The 24,524-nt window shown below is 43.4% G+C and overlaps 1 protein-coding gene across 4 annotated transcripts in view; it reads right to left on the minus strand.

The window, feature by feature from the left end:
- LOC138982226 (ATP-dependent translocase ABCB1-like) overlaps positions 1-24,524 on the minus strand; it is a 110,792-nt gene that overhangs the window by 25,298 nt on the left and 60,970 nt on the right. For 3 of the 4 annotated variants that reach the window (XM_070355458.1, XM_070355460.1, XM_070355457.1), the window contains 13 exons: positions 24,209-24,321; positions 23,436-23,607; positions 20,664-20,835; positions 20,009-20,133; positions 19,365-19,542; positions 17,268-17,381; positions 13,930-14,040; positions 7,573-7,698; positions 7,118-7,324; positions 5,218-5,388; positions 3,683-3,844; positions 2,627-2,660; positions 1,088-1,108 (listed from right to left, as the gene is read on the minus strand). In XM_070355458.1, the coding sequence (XP_070211559.1) occupies positions 1,088-1,108; positions 2,627-2,660; positions 3,683-3,844; positions 5,218-5,388; positions 7,118-7,324; positions 7,573-7,698; positions 13,930-14,040; positions 17,268-17,381; positions 19,365-19,542; positions 20,009-20,133; positions 20,664-20,835; positions 23,436-23,607; positions 24,209-24,321 (1,706 nt within the window). The remainder of the gene's footprint in view (positions 1-1,087; positions 1,109-2,626; positions 2,661-3,682; positions 3,845-5,217; positions 5,389-7,117; positions 7,325-7,572; positions 7,699-13,929; positions 14,041-17,267; positions 17,382-19,364; positions 19,543-20,008; positions 20,134-20,663; positions 20,836-23,435; positions 23,608-24,208; positions 24,322-24,524) is intronic. The other variant, XM_070355459.1, reaches the window with a different exon arrangement.

The following is a 24,524-nucleotide window of genomic DNA, read 5'->3' on the forward strand; positions in this document are numbered from 1 at the left end:
TCAAAGACATTTATCGAAAAAATGAAAAAAAACGTATGGGGATATCATACCCAGAAACTCTCACGAAAAATGTCATACAGATCGGTCCAGTAGTTTACTCTGAATCGCTCTACACACACACACACATACACCACGACCCTCGTCTCGATTCCCCCCTCTATGTTAAAACATTTAGTCAAAACTTGACTAAATGTAAAAAAGAGGAAGAAAAAAAAAGAAAAAAAAGAAAAAATATAATAAAATCATCAAAAGATAGAAAAGACAGAAAACTGCATAACATAATTGGAACTTCCTCTTTAAATGTTACCCAGATAAAGTAATATAATTATACTAAACCTGTGCAAACAAAAGAAAAACAACAGGAAACTTTAAAAACAACATGCACAAAAAAGAAACAAAAATGATAAACATTGGACAAATACAGACTTACAATGTATCAGATATCGTACATTTTTTGTTCTAAAATCTACCAGGCAAAGTAGTAAATAATCCTGCATTATATGTGTCTTTCAAATGTACAGCTATTTCTTAAAGGCTGCCATACTCGTAGCGTTCATTAATTAATTCATATTGTTTACATGTGCCAATAATGTTATAAAACTGTACCAAAGGGGATATAATAACGATTGGCTGTAGCTTTCGAACACAGAAAAAATTATTTCAGTATTGCAAAGTGGTGTTGATAGTGTTAAATGTAAACAGAACAGTCTCAAACGCCATCTTTGGTTTACGAAACGTCACGAAGTGACGTCAACGGTCTAAAAATAGCCCAAGTCCTGGAGAACTGTTGCTAAACAATGCAATAAAGAATTAATTATTTCTCGTAATTGGTAAGGACTCCAAACCTAAAACTTTGCAGGAAGCTTAATTTATACATCCCCGCAACGATGGGAAAAGCCTTGGAAGTAATTAAACTAATTAAATAAGACTATGTCAGCCTTTAATCTGATCAGACCTGACTTATCATTCATTACCACATCATCCTGTTTTCCCTTCAAGCTCACGCTTAAAGAATGTGTATTTTTTGCAGCTGTATTCTCATCAAGACAATTGGGAAAAACATGGTCAAAGAAACTGTTATAGTAACCTGGTTCTTCTTCGGGTTCTTCTGAATGCATGAAAAGAAACAGCAAAGAAATGCAGCACATGATCAATGAAAAGACAACTAACAAAACAGAGAACAGCCAGCAGTGAAGAACATTTCTGAAGACAGCAGACATTGTTTGCTGTCAAAACTCTTTGATTTTCTTCTTCTTGTTCTGTCATAAGATATGACACTGTTAAAAAATAATACACATTGTAAATTTCTGTTGAATGAATCACAAGAAAATCAATAGTTTTTCTTTCAATTTTTTTTGTTAAAGAGTGCGCATCTCAGAGACCTTTTAAAGCACCTTCCAAGCACAATTGTAGCCCTTGGGTGTTGGTTTTCTTTTTATAATTATTTCTTCATATCTCAATTGAAAGAAGTGTGAAAATCAATGCCAGTTTTTTTTTGGGGAAATGCACTATAAATACCAATAAACTGCTCAAACTTACACACAACACATCCTTTTCATCTTACTCTATCAACTGTCAAGGACGGATAGGAGTTATGTCAATATCCAACTCAAAAGTGCCTGCAAAGTTAGTGAGTTGAAATAGGAGAATTTTGATTTTCAAACCAGTTAAGTATTTAAGTTAAGAAATTTAACCAATATAAAAATATCATTAATTTCAAAAAAGGAAGCAGAAGATGCTTATGTTAATATCCAAGCCAAAGTGCCTGCAAAAGTAGCCAGTTCAAATCGTATACGGGCAGGGATGTAGCTCAGTCAGGGCGGGGATGTAGCTCAGTCAGGGCGGGGATGTAGCTCAGTCAGGGCGGGGATGTAGCTCAGTCAGGGCGGGGATCTAGCTCAGTCAGGGCGGGGATGTAGCTCAGTCGGTAGCGCGCTGTATTTGTATCCAGTTGGTCGCTGTCAGCGTGAGTTCGTCCCCACGTTCGGCGAGAGATTTATTTCTCAGAGTTAACTTTGTGTGCAGACTCTCCTCGGTGTCCGAACACCCCCGTGTGTACACGCAAGCACAAGACCAAGTGCGCACGAAAAAGATCCTGTAATCCATGTCAGAGTTCGGTGGGTTATAGAAACACGAAAATACCCAGCATGCTTCCTCCGAAAACGGCGTATGGCTGCCTAAATGACGGGGTAAAAAACGGTCATACACGTAAAAATTCCACTCGTGCAAAAAACACGAGTGTACATGGGAGTTTCAGCCCACGAACGCAGAAGAAGAAGAAATCGTATACATTATTTTTTCAACCCAGTGAAAGCTAACTAGTTGAATCCACACATGTAGCCAATATCAAAATATGAAGTACTTAGAAGACTGAGCCAGAAGAAGTGCCCTTTGTTAATAACAGGGAGAAACAGATCATCAGTTTTCTCCCGAAATAGTCCTGTGTAATGTTTATTGTTGCACTGAATGAATCTCAAAATGTACGTTCTTCTTTTAGTTTGTGACGTCACTTCCACTGGGCCATTTTGGGAGAAAGCCCATCTCAGGAATGTGGTCAGCCTAGATACAACCCTGCTTAGCTTTCTATGAGTAAGTAAAGGGAAAATACAAACAGAAGTACATGTACCTTCTTCCTCCTCAACTGCATCCGACTTGTTTGTCTGAAACAGAACAAAAACAATACTTAAACTTCTAGTTCATCAGAGCAACTCTATCGAAGGCTGTACACCAAAGACCTGTACTGTGTTTTGAACACAAAGAAAATGTTAACCTTAATGAAACTAAGTGAATAAAAAGAGCAACAGCAACTGTTATCCTTTTCCCATTATTCAATTAATTTGCAAAGTCACAGAGCATTTTTAAGTTTAACATTGCGAATGCGTCTAAATTACAGCACAGGGAATGTCCCTTGGACTTTTAACACCTTCACTGCCCACCCCGTACTAGGTACGTGGTCATTTTCGGTTTGTCGTACGCCCATAACCGTACCTAGTACGGGGGACTTGCATCAGCAACATTTCAGGCCATTTCTGAAAACTAAATGGGAGGTAACCACTGTCCAAGCACTTGAAGGGGTTCTAAACACAGTTCTTTCCCATTGACCGTTCGGATAAGTTAGTACCACGTGGTGAAAACTTTGTCAGAAGTTTAGAACCGATCTATAGGATTCACAATGGCGGCCGAAAGTCGGACCTCAACTCGTAGACCTGTTTTGAAACGATACAGTGTTCTGGAAGCTCTACAAGAAGTGATTTATGGATTACCACACAGAAGAATACTTTTATGGGCTGTAATGTGAGTACCTGATGTTTGACACCAGTTTTAGCAGTGTTTTGTGTGGTTTTACGTGCTGCAATGTGTGTGTGTAAGTCCGGAAACTGTAATTTTTGACAAAAATGGTCATTATATCAATGTTTACTATAACAATCACAAACAAAGTCCTATGATCATGTCATCATATAATAGCCAAGGGTATAAGCAAAACACATGCCAAAGATCTAAGAGATATCTCAATAAATGATCGAGCAGTGAACAGATTAGTGAACCTACCGAAGAAAGCGAAATTTTGCCCTGGCACATAGCAATACCAAAATGCTGTTATACTGTGGCAGTGAAGGGGTTAAAGGTTAAATTCGCCAGAGAATTTCTCCAAAATGGGTTCTTCGCTATACACTTCTCTTACCTGATTCATGACGAGTTGGTAATAGATTCCCTGTTTGGACATCAGTTCTTCGTGCGTGCCTCGTTCGTACACCTTGCCGTCCTTGAAACTGATGATGATGTTCGCAGTCTTGATGGTGGACAGACGATGGGCGATAACGATCGTTGTTCTGCCTTGTCTTGCCTGCCAAGGTAAGGAACAGTTGTGTACAGAAGTTTTAATCAGTATATTGGGTTTGAAAGGTAACAAAAATAAATCAAAAGTAATTAATATTAACTCCCATAATAATATTTCTGTAGCGCCGGAGTTTGTAAAAATAAAACTGTTGGTCTGGGTTTTTTTCTTCTTTTTTTCTTTCAGGTTTTAGATTCTAAGCATAAAATGTCGGAAATGATTTACATGCATCTGCACGCTCATTTTTTTCACAAATGGGCTTGAGAAAAGTACAATATTTCCACTTTAAGTAGGGAACGCTTCATAAGTTACCAAACAGTCACTGCATCACAACATAATTTCCACTAAGAAGGAGAGACTAGGACAGAAAAAAACAAACAGACAGAAAAAAAGACAGTCACAAACAGGGGGAGCAAACATAAGCAAGCAAGAAAACGAAAAGAAAACAAATTACCCCAAGACAAAGAGAGCATCACAACCAAGAGAGGCACAGTGTTAATGACAATACCTTACAAACCAGTAAGCGCTCTAAATACAGACAACAGTAAGTCAATCAATCAATCAATCAATATGAGGCTTATATCGCGCGTATTCCGTGGGTACAGTTCTAAGAGCAGGGATTTTTTTTTTAAAATTTTTTTATGCAATTTATATCGCGCACATATTCAAGGCGCAGGGATTTATTTTATGCCGTGTGAGATGGAATTTTTTACACAATACATCACGCATTCACATCGGCCAGCAGATCGCAGCCATTTCGGCGCATATCCTACTTTTCACGGCCTATTATTCCAAGTCACACGGGTATTTTGGTGGACATTTTTATCTATGCCTATACAATTTTGCCAGGAAAGACCCTTTTGTCAATTGTGGGATCTTTAACATGCACACCCCAATGTAGTGTACACGAAGGGACCTCGGTTTTTCGTCTCATCCGAAAGACCAGCACTTGAACCCACCACCTAGGTTAGAAAAGGGGGGAGAAAATTGCTAATGCCCTGACCCAGGGTCGAACTCGCAACCTCTCGCTTCCGAGCGCAAGTGCGTTACCACTCGGCCACCCAGCTTTCCGTGAGAGTAAGTGAGAGTTCCGCAGAACGAATACCATGGTACCTGTGAGAATACGGATTAAAAAGAACAAAAAAGGAAACAGTGGAACCCCCTTTTCAAGACCTTACTCTTTCAGATTTTCTGTTCATAACCTCTGTAAATTTACCTTCATTTTAAGACTCCCTCCTTTTTAAGTCCTGCTTTTCTCAGATTTTTGAAGGTCTTAAAATGGGGCTTCCAGTGTATTCCCTTTGTCTCGTAGAGCAAGACAAAGAGAAAAAAGATGCAGAAAAACAGACACAAATACCAGACAAGAACTAGCGCACACTCACCTTGTCAAGGGCATCCTGTACCACACTCTCACTCTCCGTGTCGAGAGCAGAGGTGGCTTCGTCAAGCAGAAGAATCTTGGGATTTCGCGCAAGAGCCCTCGCAATAGCCACACGTTGTTTCTGACCTCCGGACAGCTGTGCTCCTCTCTCTCCCACCAGTGTCTCGTATTTCTGCAAAGCACATGCAGTCAGGTTTAGTTGGCCCTGTCAAATCTGCATTGCATGAATTTCTGTTTGTTGGTTGGTTTGTTGGTTGGTTGGTTTTCCTGCTTGTTTGTGTTTATTTCTTTAGCTTGTCCTGTGACATACTCATTCCATGAATTTCTGAGTAAAGAGGGCTTTGTTGGCTGGTCAGTTTGCTTGCTTGTTAGTTTATTTTTGTAGTGTTAATCGTAAACCTCTTTGTATTGCTTCAGACATTTTGCAATCATGGTTCAACAGCGCATGTTCAAAGTATATCCTAAACTGTGTCAAATCAGACATGAAACAAGTAAATTGCAAACGATTAAATTGCAATTGCTACAGAAGAGTGGATTATTGAAACTTGTTCCTTGTTCAGTTTTTGGCCAGAATTTGTTTTTGTCAACGTCCTCGGGTGAGTGCATTTTCTTTGTTATTTACTTGTATCATATCAGTTTAGTACCGTACTTTTCGGACAAAAAGGCGCTGCCGTGTATAGGGCGCACCCCCTACTTTTAAAAATAAAACTGAAAAAATCCTAGAATAAGGCGATGTCATGGATAAGGCGATGGTGTCGTGCATAAGGCGACGGCATGAAAGAAAAAAACAGAAAAAAAACTGAGGAAAAACATCGTACATAGGAAAAAAAACAAAAAAAACAACATCAATGATCAAACATGGCGACCGCTCAAAATCGGCACGAAACACTGTTTCAAACAGAAAGTCAGGGAAGAAGATCAGCGGTACCTCAATCGTCACTCGTTGTCGTCGTCACTCTCACTCCCAGAAAATCCAGAGAGATCTGATTTCAAGTTCACAGTGCTCGTGAAACCTATTTTATCCAAGAATAAGGCGACGTCGTGAATAAGGCGACCCCACGATTTTAAGTGAAAAAAAAAAGAAAAAAGTATCTCCTTATAGTCCGAAAAGTACGGTACTTTGCTAAACTTACTCAGTGGTTTGTCAAATCAACAGTCCCATCCAATAACTCAAATTAGCTGTTGAACTGTTTACGAACTCTATCAAACCGAATCTGTCCTTTTAGCAAATTTTGTGTTCTTCTGAATCTGTTCAGTGCTTAAAGACCGGCACGGTTGGCCTAGTGGTAAGGCGTCCGCCCCGTGATCGGGAGGTCGTGGGTTCGAACCCCGGCCGGGTCATACCTAAGACTTTGAAATTGGCAATCTAGTGGCTGCTCCGCCTGGCGTCTGGCATTATGGGGTTAGTGCTAGGACGGGTTGGTCCGGTGTCAGAATAATGTGACTGGGTGAGACATGAAGCCTGTGCTGCGACTTCTGTCTTGTGTGTGGCGCACGTTAAAATGTCAAAGCAGCACCGCCCTGATATGGCCCTTCGTGGTCGGCTGGGCGTTAAGCAAACAAACAAACAAACAAAGTGCTTAAAACTTGAATTCACCTTTCCATGACAGAAGGTGCCCTCTGTTGGGAGGTGTCTTCTTATCAAAGGGCCCTCACAATGAAGTTAAAGCTATGCTTTAAGAATGAAAAAGTTTGTTTGTAGATTCTCTCTTCTGCTGGCACTGGTCTGTGCCCCACTACCAGGAGGTAAACAAGCGAAGGTTTTATTATAATGTGTGACTACTGACTGGCATCTGTACACACCCAGTCCCAATTTAACACACTAGGTTTAGGTGTAGAACTGTACTGTGCCTTTCCCTTTCATGTTTGTTTGCTTCTCAACTTTTCTTTGAGCTTTTTACCTCAGGCAGAGCCATGATGAAGTCGTGAGCGTTCGCCATTTTGGCTGCTTGTTCAATTTCCCGCTGCGAGATGTCCTTTTCAGTTCCGTAGCGGATGTTTTCACCGATGGTGGTGGCAAACAGCACAGGCTCCTGGGATACCACGCCAAGATGACTACGCAGCCAACGCACGTTCAGATCCTTAACGTTATTGTCGTCAAGCATCACCTGTCAGGCAAAGTGAAAATTGTATCAAGTCATGCTATTAACAGTAAAATTGAAAGATTCAGTTTTTCTGTCATAAACGCACACACATAACCTTACCATGAGGTTGGATAGTAAAATTGAAAGATTAAACAATTTTTTTCATAAACACACACATGTAACTTTACTATGAGTTTGCACAAGCACAAACACAGAAAAAGACTTCTAACCGTCCAACAAATGTTGTGTTCAAAACACACACATATCCCTACCGTTCCCTGAAGTGGGTCATAGAAGCGCTGCAGTAGCTGGACAGTGGTACTCTTGCCACAGCCACTGGACCCTACTAGTGCCACCGTCTGACCGGGGTTGACCGTCAAACTGATCCCGTCAAGAACCTGTACATCACAATAGTAGTCCAGTCACAATTCTAATGGAAAATTTCCTAAATAAATTATCATTTAATTAATATACTTACCCGAATCACATTAGCATTGAGTCACCTGAGATGCTTATCACTGAAAAACGCTTACCCGGCTAAAGAATTTAAAGGGAAGCAACCCCATCACCAAAACGAAAGTGAAAGTAGCTTTGGTAATGGGCCAGTACACCGGGAGTTACCTCCCATACGGGTGTATGCCACGTCACTTCCTCTAGGAACACGTGCCTATTATCATACGGCTTTAAAAAAATCTTAAAACCATAAGCGGGGCAGGTGGGAGGGAATACAGTATGTGATTCGGGTAAGTATATTAATTAAATGATAATTTATTTAGGAAATTTTCCATTTAATATCATATTCTTACTCCGAATCACATTAGCAGATAACATCAACAAGGCGGTGGGCTAGAAATGAATCAAAACTCACCATCAAGTTCTGGACAGGAACTGGCCTGCTGCTATGAGCGCTGGAAGGCCTCTGGAGCCATCCTGTCGAAGAGCTGTGACGTCCCGAAGATAAAAGTTTATGAAAACATCTTCGGAACGCCAATACGCAGTTGTCAGCACCTCCTCTAGACGTCTGGAGCGCAGAACTGCCAGAGAGGATGCCCACGCCCTCGTCTCATGGGCTCGGGCCGAGTCAAGTGGCAAGGAGGGCATAACCCCCCCCCTCTTTGTGCGCCTCCACTCATAAGCCTGCTTGATGAGCGAGGACACCCACCGGGCCAACGTTACCTTCGACAAATCTTTCTCGCGCCTAGTAAGGAGAGAGATAAACAACAACTTCTGAGAACTAGACCGAATCGGCTGAGTCCGGGCTAAGTACAGACGAAGTGCCCTCACAGGGCAATTGACCGAATCGGGGTCACCCGGGGCCAACGCGCTGGTCAGAGCCTTAACTCTAACCAGCGGAGAGGCCTGCCCCGGAGACTGATTCTTGGCCAGGAAATCAGGCCGGAAACGCAAAGATGCGGAACCGTCCGGCTCAAAGGAGATATCTCCAGGCTGACCCGACAGGGCGTGGACCTCGCTACCCCGTCGGGCCGTAGCCAACAAAAGGAGAAACAGCGCTTTGCGAGTGACATTGAACAGACTGGCCTCGCTTAAAGGCTCAAAATCCGCAGAACGAAGGAATTCCAGGATTAAAAACAAGTCCCACTTGGGAGCGGGCAAACGAGCTTTAGCTTCCTTAAGAGCAGCCCCTTTAATGACTGCAGCTATAACGCCCCCGACTCGAACAGAACGACCAATCTGCTGAAGAGTCGCCGAGATAGCGGAGCGCCGGACCCTCAACGAGGAGACTGAGGCGCCCTGTGAAGACATGAAAGAGAGGTGGTTAGCGACCTGAATAGAGCGCGGAGCCACCGAACTCACCCCTCTAGCTGAACACCAGGCAGTCCATGCCTTCCAGTGGGAAGCATAAACTGAAGAGGTGGACGCTCTATGCGAGCGAGCCACCAAGTCCAGAGTCAAAGACGACGCCCCAGAGCGCTTCAGCGAGTCCCGAACAACTTCCACACGTGAAGCTTCAGAAGACTGGGCTCCTCGTGTGGAATGCCTGTTCGGGGCTGCACTAGTTCCCCTCGCACGAGTGCGAGAGGAATGGGGGGCCCTTGGGCAAGCCGAAGAAGATCTGGAAACCAGACCTGCGACGGCCACAGAGGAGCGACCAGAAGAAGAAGGGCCGGCTCCTCCATCTCCGCTTTCCGGATTACTCGGCTGAGTAACGGAAAGGGAGGAGTCTGAAGATCTGTATGTGCCCCCCAACCCTCCCTGGACGCATCTGTAAAGAGGTCCAGGTCGGGGAGGGGCACGACGATCGGAACACCTCTGCAGACCCACTCCGTGTGCAACCACGGAAGGGTCGCAGACCGGAACCATCCCTGCAAAGGGATGAGGGCGTCCCAGTCCACCAGAGGAGAGTCCACAAACGGCTTCAGCGCGAACTGAAGCGGACATTTGTGGACCCGGCCCAGTGAAACCAGAAGAGCCATAGACTCCATCTGCCCCAAGATGGAGGCGAGCGAGCGGATGGAAGCCATCAGGAGAGGTAAAGTGGAGCGAATCTGAGCTTGGAGCTTGTCCACCCTTCTCTGAGAAGGCTGGACAGTCCAAGCGACCGTGTCGAAAGACATCCCCAGATAAGTGAATGTCTGTGACGGGGTCAGCTCCGACTTTACCCGGTTGATCGAGAACCCCAACCAGTTGGATTCTCGAAGAACCGTCAGGGTATCCTGCGAACAGCCGCTCTGGGACTGGTTCATGATGAGCCAGTCGTCCAGATAAGCCCGCAGACGGATACCCTGGGACCTCACCAGTGCACAGACCTGTCTCACCACCATGGTGAAAATCCACGGTGCGAGAGACAGCCCGAAAGGGAGTGCGCGAAACTGGTAGATCTGATCTCCCCACCGGAAACGAAGCCATTTCCGGTCGGTCGGATGCATAAGAATGTGAAAGTATGCGTCCGTGAGATCGATCGAGGTCACCCAGTCTCCTGGGCGGAGAGAGTCTCGGACAGAGGCTGGCGTCTCCATCTTGAATTTTATCTCCCTCAAGAAAGTATTGAGGAGAGATAAATCCAACACGGGACGCCATCCTCCTGATGCTTTGGGAACAGCGACCAGACGCCCGTAAAATCCCAGGGAGCTGTGGACCCGAACTCTCTCCACCGCGCCCTTCTGCTCCAGGGAGGCAATTTCCGACTGCAAGACGGAACGTGCTTCCTGCGAGAAGGGGGGCTTGAACCGCGGAGGCACTCGGGTAAGGGGCGCCTTTTCCTCCCGCCAGAGTAGACGGAAGCCCGAACTCACCACTCCCACAATCCATTGGCTGTCTACTACCGACATCCAACGAGAAAGTGCCCGGGAGGGGCCTCCCGCCATCACCAAGGTGGAGGGCGGGAGGGAGGTGAGATCGGGAGCGCTTCATTGGGGGTGTGGCTTACTTCCAGAGCCGCCACGCCCCCTCCCCGATGCCGTCCTCTTCTTCCCACCACGAGCGGCCGGCGAAGCCTGCCGCTTCTGAGCTGGCTTGGGGTTAGACGATGTCTGAGCCTGCTTCTGTTTAGAAGGCTGAGACTGTTTCACCCCCTTCAGAGTGTAGTCAAGGAACTGACTGTCCTTGTTTGACTGAATCTCCTTCTGTCTGGCATCCAGTGCCAGCGGACAGAAGAGAGACTCCTCTGAGACCGGGGAGACTCTCAAGGTCTCCCTAGAAGCCAGCTCCGTGAATTGGGACTGCGAGAGGAAGAGATCCCTCCTGCAGAGTACCGCTTGGGTGTACTGCAGGGAGGAAAGACGCAATTGTTCCTCATTGACCTTGGCCAATGCGGTCAAAAGCGCAGAGACATCGTCCGCATTCTGTTCTTCACTGAGAGTGAAAGGAACTAGCGAATCGGTCAATGCCCGAGACAGAGCCCGAACGAGAGTCTCCGCAATGGAGGACAGTTCGATCTGCCGACGTCCAACCTCCTCAGCAGAGAGGAGGGAAGCCTCGGAAACCGGCAAAACCGAATCACGCTTGATCGGTTTAGTCAGAAGAGGCAGCAATTCCCGGGAAACCGGAAGGGTAGCCCTAGGGAGTGCAAAAGACGCCAGCCAATTCTGGCTCTGATTGGGCATGCCAAGCTTCCTATTGGCCGTAGGCACGAAGGAAGAGGCTTGGGCAGCTGAAGCCACCCACTGCTGAGCTGATTCCGGAACTGGACCAAAAGGAAGCAGTAACGGAACAGGCACTGGCCGAATACCACTCCCCGCATGTGCTGGACGAACCAGTGAATGCGAAAGTTGGTAAGCCACTGACGGAGACTCGGCGAACCGGAAGGAAGAAACATCCTCCTGTGCCGGCCGGAAGTCCGCCATGGCAGAAGGAACGAATGATGCGGAAGAGTCCGCAGCCACCACCCCTTCAGGAAAATAACGAGACGTTACTTCCGCCGCGACGTCAAGAACAGACTTGAGCTTCGACGGAAACACGCCCCGCGACTCCTCGCTGACCACTGATGGAGCATCAGAATAGTCACACGTGGAACCATGACCGAAGTCACCAGTTCCGGAAGCAGAAGCATGCCCTGGCAAACCGGAAACCGGAAAAGCCTGAGCACTAACGTCATCCTGCCGCCCAAAACCCTGTGAAGGTAAAGGGTAAGCAGGACGACCATCCGCAAAAACCGGAGCTGGATGAGCTGACGTCACTCCCCCGACTGAGTGGAGTGATGCCTGCTCAAGCCTAGGCGCTTGAAAGCCGGAAGGCGCACGCTGTAATCCACTATCTGGTATCCGGAAGGAACCACCAGAAGAGGAAGAAGCGTTTCCGGCCGAAACCGGAAGTGTAGTCAACGGAACCGCAAAATGCGGAAGTGAAGACTGCACTGGTTGACTTCGCGATCCGGAAGGACCGGAAGTCAGTGAATACTCCATCCTGCCGCGACCGCCGTAGCGTGCCGGAGCGGACGGATCATCACTTCCGGCAAGTGCCGGAAATGCGGCAGTCGAAACCGACTGCCGCCGCTGTTCGAACAAGTCCGGGGCCTCGTAGGTTATCGCCGGAAATGAAAGATCAGCAAGGTATCGGTCGTGACCCGATGCGAAAGAGCTGTCCCCCGAAGGAGAACGTCCAGGCGCCTCACGAGGGCTATCGGACCAGCTCTGCTTACCAACCGACGCTGAAGAGGGAGGACGCTGCTCCAAGCCGGAAGTGGAGGACAAAGACACGGAAGCCAATGCCCGGACGTCACTGCCAGATGCCGGAAACGCCGAACTGCTGGCGACGGAACGCTGAAATTCTGCCTGCACCAAGCTGCGGATTTCTGGAACCAGTGACTTTAACAGAGAGGAAACCAACGCACCTTGTCCAGGTGCTAACAAAGAAGACGAAGTCTCCGATGTAGAGACAGGTGCAGAAGTAACAGTAGCGCTAGGCGCCGCAAAAGAAGCAGAAGTAGTAACAGCGCTAGGCGCCGAAATTGGTACAGCCAACAAAGTGTTACGCTCTTGGTCTGTAACAAGTAACGTTGCTTTGGAAGAGGAAGACTTAGCCTTAATTTTCCCCTTGGGGTCCGACTTGCCACGGCGCTTGTCTGAATCAGACATGTTGACAACAACACGTGGCAACGCGAAAAAATTTACTGAAACATAAGTCTAAACGACTGGAAAATTCAGTAAACACACGCACTAATGCGTTAACAAAATACTATAGCTAAACTTGCCCCACAAGCAGAGGCACGGAGAGCTACAAACAAAGTCACACGAGCTAGAAAACTAACTCACACAACAAAATGGCGACACGCAAGACACTGACACAAACGTCAACAACACGTGGCAAAGTAAAAAGATTTACTGAAACGTAAGTCAAAACGACTGAAAACACAGTAAACACACACGCTTACGCGTCAACAAAATACTAAAGCTACACTTGCCCAAACAGAAAGAGGGCACGCAGAGCTACTAGCAAAGTCACACGAGTTAGCTAACTAACTCACACAACAAAATGGCGAAACACGCAAGTCACTGACACACAAGTCCGTAAAAAACGGACAACGTACAGTAACGAAACAGCGCAAACAACCAACAACAAACGGGAACGAGCTCACCAAACTGTAGGCAAGGCGAGCAGACAAGCTGGGTAACGTGGCCGGCGGGTGTCACTCAAACACACAAGGTCAGCCACAGAGCGTCAAAAAGTGAACCGTCCTCTCCGAGGTGAAAAAGACGTATGATAATAGGCACGTGTTCCTAGAGGAAGTGACGTGGCATACACCCGTATGGGAGGTAACTCCCGGTGTACTGGCCCATTACCAAAGCTACTTTCACTTTCGTTTTGGTGATGGGGTTGCTTCCCTTTAAATTCTTTAGCCGGGTAAGCGTTTTTCAGTGATAAGCATCTCAGGTGACTCAATGCTAATGTGATTCGGAGTAAGAATATGATATTAAATGAAGCTTTCATTTTTCAATCAAAACACCCAGATTCATTGTAACACCCGAACACCACCCCATCTCACATCTGACCCCGCTCACCCATCGCCAGACTTCTGAGACCTTTGAACAGGTTTTTAACACTCTTCCGAATTCCAAAAGAGGCAATTCTACAGAAAGATAATAAATGTAGCCCTATCAATACTTTAGCCGTCACTTTCAGGGTTAAGGGAGTAAAGGGGGGGGGGGGGGGGGGGATGTACTGACTCTCACCTTTGCATCGGGCCTGGATGGGTAGGAGAAGTGAACGTCTTTGAAGGTGAGCACTCCTCTGACAGTGTCCGGTCGTTTGCCCTCTTCCATCATGTTGTCGATTTTGGACTTCTGCAATTACGCACACACACACACATCAATGACATAGATAGGATAGGTATGCTTGTCCATGTGAACAGCTCAGATCATGGGTCATTTTAACACCTTCACATTTAAATGCTTATTTTATAGCCATCCATTGAATTGAGAAGAAAACAAAGCATACTAAACTGCTAAGCATGAATCAAACAATAAGAAAATAAAAGGAAACAACAGCATCGTTTTGTATGTGTGGGTAGTAAACACGTTTTATTTCCAAAACACGGCGGAAAATGGCGACAAATTTGTTGCACAGCGACAGGTCACTTTCTTCAACCAAGGCCAGTACTTTCATACATGACAAAGGAAAGCAAATATGGCCTGAATAATAAAGTTATAGTGTTCCTTTGCGTGTCTGAGTGATAAACTGTTTTAAACAACTATCTTCTGAAACGTAATTGCACTCAGCAGATTTTGTCTTCAGCTCATAACTTTCGTGTCACACGGGCTTTGCGACAAACAGATAGATCGCATTCTCGCAGAAAATCATTGACAACACAGACCAGTCATTTTTAGCATTGCATTTGGGAAGGGCTACTATTATAGTGTGTTTTAAGAAAGAAAGACATTACAGTATCGGCAAAACACGACCAAATAAGTTTTCGTGTCACAGCGTTATGGGCGTGAGATTGTGTTCTCACACTGTAGCAAAATCATTGACAACACAGACAAGTCAGTTTTAGCATAGACATTGGGAAAGGCTACTATTATAGTGTGTTTTAGGAAAGAAAAACATTATAGTATCAGCAGAACACGACCAAATCATTTGCGTTTTGGGCGTTATGGGCGTTTTTTCACACTGCAGATCATATCTCAAAAACTACGGAGTGGATCTTTATGAAATTTGATATGGATATTTTTGACTGGATTTTCTCATAGAAGGTTTTTTCGTTTATTGATAGGACAGTTTGATGACGTCATATTTTACCGTTTGCCAAAAGGTCGAGGCAGCACTTTCACAGTTACAGTTTTTCATCAATTTGATCTTATTTCTTATCACACAATCTCAGATCTAGGCCGGATTATGGGATTGCATTTCAGTTTGGTCACTTAAAGTTTTGTTATTGAAATGTTTGTTCGAAATATGTCATTTTTTCAAATTTTTAAAAACTAATATTTGAAACAAAAAAATTATATTGGTGTATTCCCTATTGCGTCCTGTATCTAAAACTATATAGTTTTGTTGTTTTGTATTGATAATTATGCTTAAAAATGAAGAAAACCGATAAATAACCACTATCTTTATTTATGAAAAAAGACACTTAAAAACAACTTCTATCTATTCCTTACCATTTTCTGATTCCAAATATATATAGTTTCATGGTGTTTGACGTTGAAAATAGGCTAAAACTTAACAAACTCGGATCGTTGAATGGAAATTATACTTCCAAGCTCCGTGCAGCTGACAACATGATAAAAACACGTCATTTCAAGTGTGGAACACGCTCATGACGTCATACTGAAAGGTGATGAATTATGGCTTCACCTTGCGATGTTTCATTTCAAACATGGTAACATTTTTAAAGGGGTTTCTTTCTCAGATTTCTGTTTGCCCTCTGTCTGTCTCTCTATGTCTCCGTCTGTCTGACTGATTCAATTAAATGTGTAATTACTTAGTTTCGCAAAAGTCAAACTAAGTAGGATATACCTAATTGATTCAGGTCTCTAAATTCTTATTGTAAAATTGTGAGTTTTATTGAAAAAAAATTTAATTGGTGTTTTAAACTCAATAATGGGGCATGCTGTGATGAGTGGAAGAATGTGTGCTTACGAGCAGAAAAAGCCCATCAAAGTCAAGAATCATGTTTTTCTTTTTCTATTTTCACCTTGTAGCTTCATACAGACACTAAGCAACAGTGTAGTTCCACTTCCAGTGCAATATCTTGTACTTTAATTTTGACCATCTGTGTAACACTTTATTGACCCATGATCTGAGCTGTTCACCCATGCAAAAGTGCATGTTGTCGATTTTGGACTTCTGCAATTACGCACACACACACACATCAAAGACATAGATAGGATAGGTATGCTTATCCATGTATTAATTTTATCCAAAAGTTCATGTCTATTTTCGACTTCTGCAATTACACACGCACACACACACACATTAATGACAGAGATAGGATAGGCATGCTTGTCCATGCAACATTTGTATCCAAAAGTTCATTTTGTCGATTTTGGACTTCTGCAATTACGCATACACACACCTTAATGGCATAGGTAAAGGTATGCTTGTCCACACAATTTTATCCAACAGTTTTCCTACAACAGGCCCATCCAAATAATCATAAATGAGAAATGAAAAGAGCATGTATATAATAAATCAATCAGTCAGTCAATTATAAGCATAATTTTTGACAGCTTTTTTCATGTTCCTCAAACAAAGTAAAACTACCACACACATTTTTTACATTTTTACCACATTGCTTTGTCATTTGTTGGTTTGTGCAGTGCAGTTGTTTTGTCAGTTATTCTCCTCTTTATCTGTTCTATCGTCTTTCTTCTTCTTTTTTGTGCGTGTACTTTTGTGTTTTTGTGCCTGAAGAAGACCCTTAGGTCGAAACGTCGCTGTTATTCGTTCCGTGTTCGTCATTTTAACGTGAGTACATTGCTTTTTGGTCTCTTTACCACACACAAAATTAAACAGACATCAAAATTACGTCAATCCACGAGAAACAAAACTATAGCAAAACTGACTGATCCGTGCAAAAGTTCCCAAAGCTAAAGTCAACAGTTACTACACTCTACTTCACTCTCTTCCTCATCTGCTGCAAATATTACAACGTTAGATCTTATAGATATATTAGCGGATATTGGCCTTTAATTAAGCCTACAGGATTTGAAGTAAGGCTTCACTTGGATGTGCTATACCTTGCAACTTGCTTGGAAGCATCTTCAGTCTTCTGTTATTCCTTCAATAAACTAACCCAAAAGACAAACTTACCGTGTCTAAGCATCTTCAGTCTTCTTTTATTCCTTCAATAAACTGACCCAAAAGACAAACTCACAGTGTCGAAGCATCTTCAGTCTTCTGTTATTCCTTCAATAAACTGACCCAAAAGACAAACGCACAATGTCTAAGCATCTTCAGTCTACAGTTATTCCTTCAATAAACTGACCCAAAAGACAAACTCACTGTGTCTAAGCATCTTCAGTCTACAGTTATTCCTTCAATAAACTGACCCAAAAGACAAACTCACCGTGTCTATGAGCTTGAAGATGACGTAGGCCGCTCCTCTAGCGGAGTTGAAACTCTCCATGCTGGGACTGGCGTTACCCAGAGAAAAGGCTCCAATCAGCACTGAGAAAAACACCTGAAAAACACAAGATATGGACACAAATTAACCAATACCAAGAACACATGGAAACACAATACCAAGAACATCTGGAAAACACAACATATGGACACAAATTAACCAATACCAAGAACGCCTGGAAACACAATACCAAGAACATCTGGAACACACAAGATATGGACACAAATTAACCAATAACCATGAACTGGAAACACAATACCAAGAACATCTGGAAAACACAAAATATGGACAAAAATTAACCAATACCAAGAACACCTAGAAACACAATACCAAGAACACCTGGAAACACAATACCAAGAACATCTGGAAAACACAATACCAAGAACATTTGGAAAACACAATACCCAGAACACCTGGAAAACACAATACCAAGAACACCTGGAAACACTATACCAAGAACATCTGGAAAACACAATACCAAGAACATCTGGAAAACACAACATATGGACAAAAATTAACCAATACCTTGAACACCTGGACAATTCATTGTGCATGCACACACATACACACACACACATATCCTTGACATGTGAAAGGTAGGTACATAAGGTAAGGTACAGTGGAGTCCGGGTACAACGAATCTCAAGGGAGATACATTTTAGTTCGTTATATCAGTAATTCCCTGTAGAGTTTTCAACCCTAAATGGCCTCAAGACAAGTTTTCCCACTCACCTTCAAATGATCGTCCCATCAAGCTTTCCTTGGAGAATACAATCTCTGCATGTTTTCAACATGTACAGCTTCATAATATAATCCATAGAGAGGCATAGTTCAAATGTTCACTTTACTGTAATTTTAGAAGTAAAATTTAAAAAGTCGTGTACGGTATTTTCCCGGTCATAAGGCACGACTTTTTTCCTTAGTGTATCAAAATACGAAAAAAATCAAAGAGACCGCCTGAGTACCAGTCAAACTTGTGATAATGCATGTTTCAGCTACTAGGTACTACCCTGGCCATGTTTCCTCTCAAGACATCAAAGAGACCGCCCAATAGGTTAAACTCGGTCACTGACCCCGGTGCAGGAAGTGTTTCCTCTCTCAGATATGACAGGGGAACCACCTCTCATAGCTAAAACTGGGTCATTGACCCCTGGGAAGAAGGTCAGTGTCTCTAAACAAGGCATCACAATGGACCTGCCTTTGATCTCGCCGCACACACAGAGCACACATATTTCCACTCTGTATTCTTCCTTTGATGTGCGGCTTATTTTCATTCTTGGACCGTTTGTTACCGGTATACTTTTACTTGTGTTAGTGTATTTTTGTGTATTTTTGTCTTTGGAGACAATTATTGACATCAGTTCGTTGTAGCCTTGTGACTTTTAGAGACAAAACGGCTCTGGGGCGATGAAAACGTGTTTGTTATAAGAGGGGTTCGTTATGCAAATGAGTTCAAAAGGTTCGTTGTAACCGGAAAGTAACAAGTAAGAAATAGAAGGCTGTCTGCCGGGAAATCAATGGCAGTTCGTTAAAAGCGGGATTTCGTTATACCCAGGTTTGTTATAGCTGGACTCCACTGTAGGTCATTTCATTCGCTCCCATTGTTGTTCCCAGACCTCAGTCCTCGGTCATAATTGATGTCTACTTTTTTTATCTGACGCACTGCTCAGATCCTTGGCCAGTTGACCGTCTGATTTTGACATGTAGGTCTTCTGACTATCACTTTTCCTACAAAACAGATAAGCAAGGCGTTTTGGACCTGTACAGTTTCAATTCAGGTCCAGCTAAACTATCATTCTCTGAATGTGGGAACAACACTGCACTCCTTTGAGGCTTTCCTCATGGAAATTCGAGCTGGTTCAATTCAATGGTCACCAAACATGTACCTAACGCATGTAGCAGCATCTTCAATTAACCCCTCAACACACAAAAACAGACGTATATCAACAACAACACACAAAAACAGACGTATATCAACAACAACAACAACAACAAAAACACATGCAACTTTAATTTTCAAAATCCTGAAAATCAACTTACAATAATCATTTTCCCGACACTGTATGTGTCTGGCTCATCTCGCGTCAGTTTGCCGCCATACCAGAAGCCCAGAGCGTAGGCACCGAAGATGACTAGCCACACAAAGCCCATGGACAAACCGGAGCTAAAGCCTTTCTTGACACCAAACGATTTGGCCTGACCAAGGTTCTCATGGTATCTGTAATAGTCAATTGGAGTAGACAGAATTCAAGTGCAATATAAGCATTAATTTTTCTTGAAACAAAGTGCTGAATAGATACCAACATAATTAATTTTTTTATCAAAAATCAAGCCATTTTTTTTTTAAATGCTGCAAGGTAAAAGAGGATCAGATATCCAATATCCAAATGATATAGAGATATTATCAAAGACAATATGTAGCAAAAAAAACTAATTCAATGCTGAAAATCTCTCTGGAAATAGTAAAGAGACCGTTTCTGAACCAAGGTAACATCATTATGCTGATGATTTGTGCAAAACCTGAATATAGTTATCCATCCTAGCCGATTAACATTCTTTTTGAAAAATCCAGTTTTAAAAAGAACAGTGTGTACTGTGTAACTGCAGCTACGAGAAAGTCATTCTTACCAAAGTGACAAAACCCACTGCAAGGTTTAAAAAAAAACTCTTCAAGAGTGAGCTACCTCTGTGCTTCTTTCTCCTGGCCACCAAAGGCAACCACAGTGCGGATGGCACTAAACACTTCCTCAGCCACTGCTCCGGCTTTGGCGTATGCTGCTAACTCTTTGGTCGTCATGGATGCCGCCAGCTGGAATGGAAACCGTTTTTAGTATTAAACAGTTTATATTCACAGGGATTCTGTTAACCTCCCAAAAGTCTGAAAATACCCAAAAAAGAAATCAACTAGTCAAACCTACCATTTGATATTTCATTTGACAGATATTTTTCTCATATGCAGTGGGCTTAACAGATTACATATCAAATATGATTCTGGACACTTTGAGAAATGGACACCTTTTGAGATTAAATTGTTCAATACATTTAGATGGTGAAAATTAAATTACTCCAGCGAAACTGGAAAGTTGTATCCTTGGAAATCGCAGATCCGCCAAAAAGTCCCATCCCTGTAAATCATAAGTATCTATCCATTTTTATGAGCCTCTGCTAAGTTCCCCTTCACCCGCCCCACCTCCCTGTTTCTCTCTCATAACAAGACTCAGGGGAGTCAAAACCTCTCTTTCTTTCTCTTTCGGTCTCTCTTCTCCCCCTTCTCTCTCTGTCTCGTTCCCTCCCTCAAGCCTCCCCCCCCCCCCCCTCTCTGTTCAGAAAAATTCTCACCTTGCCAAAAAATCCAGCTGAGATGACCAGCAGGGGACTGACAGCCAGAATGACCAAGGTCAGTTTCCAGCCATAGTAGAAGCCAATGATGAAGCCTGCTATAGCACCACAAACCCACTGAATCAGCGTTCCAAGCTTGTCACCAGTGCCATCGTGAATCTTCAGAATATCACTGAAAGAAGTACATGTACATGTAATACAAATTGTGTTACTTATCAGCAACATATGAAAGAAGCAATACAAATTGTGTTACTTACCAGCAACATATGAAAGAAGCAATACAAATTGTACTACTTATCAGCAACATATGAAAGAAGCAATACAAATTGTGTAACTTATCAGCAACATATGAAAGAAGCAATACAAATTGTGTAACTTATCAGCAACATATGAAAGAAGCAATACAAATTGTATTTTATCTTTCTTTATTTGGTGTTTAACGTCGTTTTCAACCACGCAGGTTATATCGCGACGGGGAAAGGGGGGGAGATTGGATAGAGCCACTTGTTAATTGTTTCTTGTTCACAAAAGCACAAACCAAACAAGAGGCGAAGCCTTCAAGGCTCCCGTAAGAAATCGACAAACAGTAACACAAACTCAATCACTCCGTCACACATACACGCACACAGTAAGCATAGACACAGTACAAGAGGGGGAGACGCTAGATCTAGATCTGTCTGTCTGTAGCCTACTTACGGGGAAACGACTGCCACTAAGATCGACACTGCCCTTTCGACAGCGCTTCCTCGCGCAGACACTGAAAACACGCTGTGCAGATCAACCTGTAGTAAATCTCCTTTGGTATCTTCTTTATCTATTTTTTCTGGAGCCGCTACGAAATTTTGACCCCTGACCTGGTCTACATACCACACACAACACAAACCAGTCACCTGTTTTTACCCCCCCAAAACCCACCACCACCCGTTTTCTTTGGATACACACTTTATCTACATACGTGCCGACGAAATGTTGATCATTGCTTCAATACTTTGAAGCTGTTGCTTGGATAATAACCCGGTAAATATAGTATTTCGGTGTTCAGCCAGTCTTTCTTACAAACAGACACACACATACACACACCCACACACGCGCATGCATGCACGCACACACACACAGGCTCACACACACACAGGCTCACAGGCTCACACACACACACACACACACACAGGCTCACACACACACACAGGCTCACACACACACACACACACACACACACACACAGTGACTCACACAGATCTCATACATACAAAACTCATACGCACATAGACGGACGGACACACACACACCTTTACAAACAAACACACATACACACACAAACATACACACACACACACACACACACACACAGACACACACACACACACACACACACACACACCCACACACACACACTCTCTCTCTGTCTCTCTTTCTTACACACACACGCACGCACGCACACACACACGCACGCACACACGCACACACACACACACACACACACACACACGCTCACACACACACATACGAGTACACATACACATACACAAACAGTAACAATAACACATGTGCACAAAATGAACACACACATACACACACACCGCGCGAGAGAGAAAGACTACAGGGAGGCATGACGTCATGATGCATTAATTGACGTCAAACACTTTTGACCGTGACGTAATCTTCTTATGCGAGCTTTATCCATAGTCTTGGATAACCACACACACATAGACTCGGAAATGTTAAAGTTTCTACCACAGACATACATACATACATACGCACGCACGCACGCACGCACGCACAGACAGACAAAAGTTAGCATCGCAAAGGCTACACTTACGTGAGCCAAAAATTGCTCCAGGGGCTTGCAATGTAGTACAATATATTACCTTACTGGGAGAATGCAAGTTTCCAGTACAAAGGACTTAACATTTCTTACATACTGCTTGACTAAAATCTTTACAAACATTGACTATATTCTATACAAGAAACACTTAACAAGGGTAAAAGGAGAAACAGAATCTGTTAGTCGCCTCTTACAACATGCTGGGTACTTATCAGCAACATATGAAAGAAGCAATACAAATTGTGTTACTTATCAGCAACATATGAAAGAAGCAATACAAATTGTATTACTTATCAGCAACATATGAAAGAAGCAATACAAATTGTATTACTTATCAGCAACATATGAAAGAAGCAATACAAATTGTATTACTTATCAGCAACATATGAAATAAGCAATACAAATTGTGTACTTATCAGCAACATATCACAACGCCAGAAAGAGAGTAACACATACCCTCTCCCTCTCTTCGATACATACATGCACTTGTATTGTTCTGTCCCATATGTGGGACATCACAACAGAACCTATAATTTCTTCTTTGCTAACAATGTTCTGTCTAATAATAATAAAGAATAGCATATATGCAGAATAAATATATATGTTGGAAAATAATAATCTAAAAACCAACTGTGAGACTTGTGCGAAGTTTAATGCTGCCAGTGGGGATCCAGAGTACCTGGGTTGCTGTATAGACACCAAATGTTCACAATATTTCTATACAATGGAACGGCGCTTTTCAAACAACCCCCCCCCCCCCCCCCCCAATATAAGACCCCTCCCCCCCTCCCCCCCATTTTTGAGACCTTGCCTTTTCAAGTTTTAATGTTCATAACCTCTGTAAATTGACCTTCATTTTAAGACTCTCCATTTTAAGACATGATTTTTCAAGATTAATGGAGGTCTTAAAAATAAAAGGGGGTTCCACCGTGCAATAAAACACTACTCACTCAGCCAGCCTGGTGTTGAGCTCGCCAGTTTCGTGTGTGTCAAACCAGCCGATGTCCTGTCTCAGTACATTGTAGAGGAAGCGGTTGCGGATGCGGTGAGACTGCCGCTCAGCCGCCATCATCCACATGCTGACCTGGATGTAGCCGCAAAGTATAACCACAACACCGATAACTGAAACCAAGATTGTGAAACATGAATGCATAAATCTGGCTAAGGAGGAACAGTCAAACATGTCTGTAAGAATAACTACCAAAGGGCCCAACCAAAAGTGGTCCTTATGGAAATGTGGTCTCACCTTGTGTGTGAATGTGTGAATGTGTGTGTGTGTGTGTGTGTGTGTGTGTGTGTGTATGTGTGTGTGTGTGTGTGTTTGAGTGTGTGTGTGCGCATGTGTGTGTGCATGTGTGTGTGTGTGTGCATGTGCTCCTGTGTGTGTGTGTGTGTGTGTGTGTGTGTGTGTGTGTGTGTGTGTGTGCATACGTGCGTGTGTGTGTTTGTGTGTGAGTGAGAGTATATCATAATATGCATGCCTGTGTGTGTGCATACATGCATACATGTGTGACTAGCTTGAACATGTGCATATGTACAAGCTCCTACACATGCAGGTTTTTATAAGTTCACAACAGCATTTCTATGTACAGTGTAGTATGCTCTCACATTTTCACTGTGAGTTTGCTAACACAAGCCAAGATTGTCAGACATTCTCAAAGCCTGTTAAGCCTTTCAGTGTTTCACTGTGTCGTTATACATGCATTCAGAAAAAAAAACTCACTGCAGTAGTAGATTGCAAAGGTGGTCATCTTATCCAGAATTTTGTCGTTGATGCTGATCTGAGCACAACTGTAGTTTCCACCGTAAAAGTTTAATATGTCATTGCAATAAGTCCTACAAACAGAAGATAACACAGATTAGATATGTGATACAGTAGAACTCCCCCTTAGCGACCCCCCTGTTTACGACCACCCCCTTTTCACGACCGATTTTGCTACCACGGATGCATTCTACTATATAATGAACCCCCAGTGAACGACTCACCCCAAAACGCGACTTACGACTGAGCTTTTGGGGATGAATTACGACTTTCGCGC

The sequence above is a fragment of the Littorina saxatilis genome, linkage group LG12 (genome assembly GCF_037325665.1).
Source record: "Littorina saxatilis isolate snail1 linkage group LG12, US_GU_Lsax_2.0, whole genome shotgun sequence".
NCBI lineage: Eukaryota > Metazoa > Mollusca > Gastropoda > Littorinimorpha > Littorinidae > Littorina > Littorina saxatilis.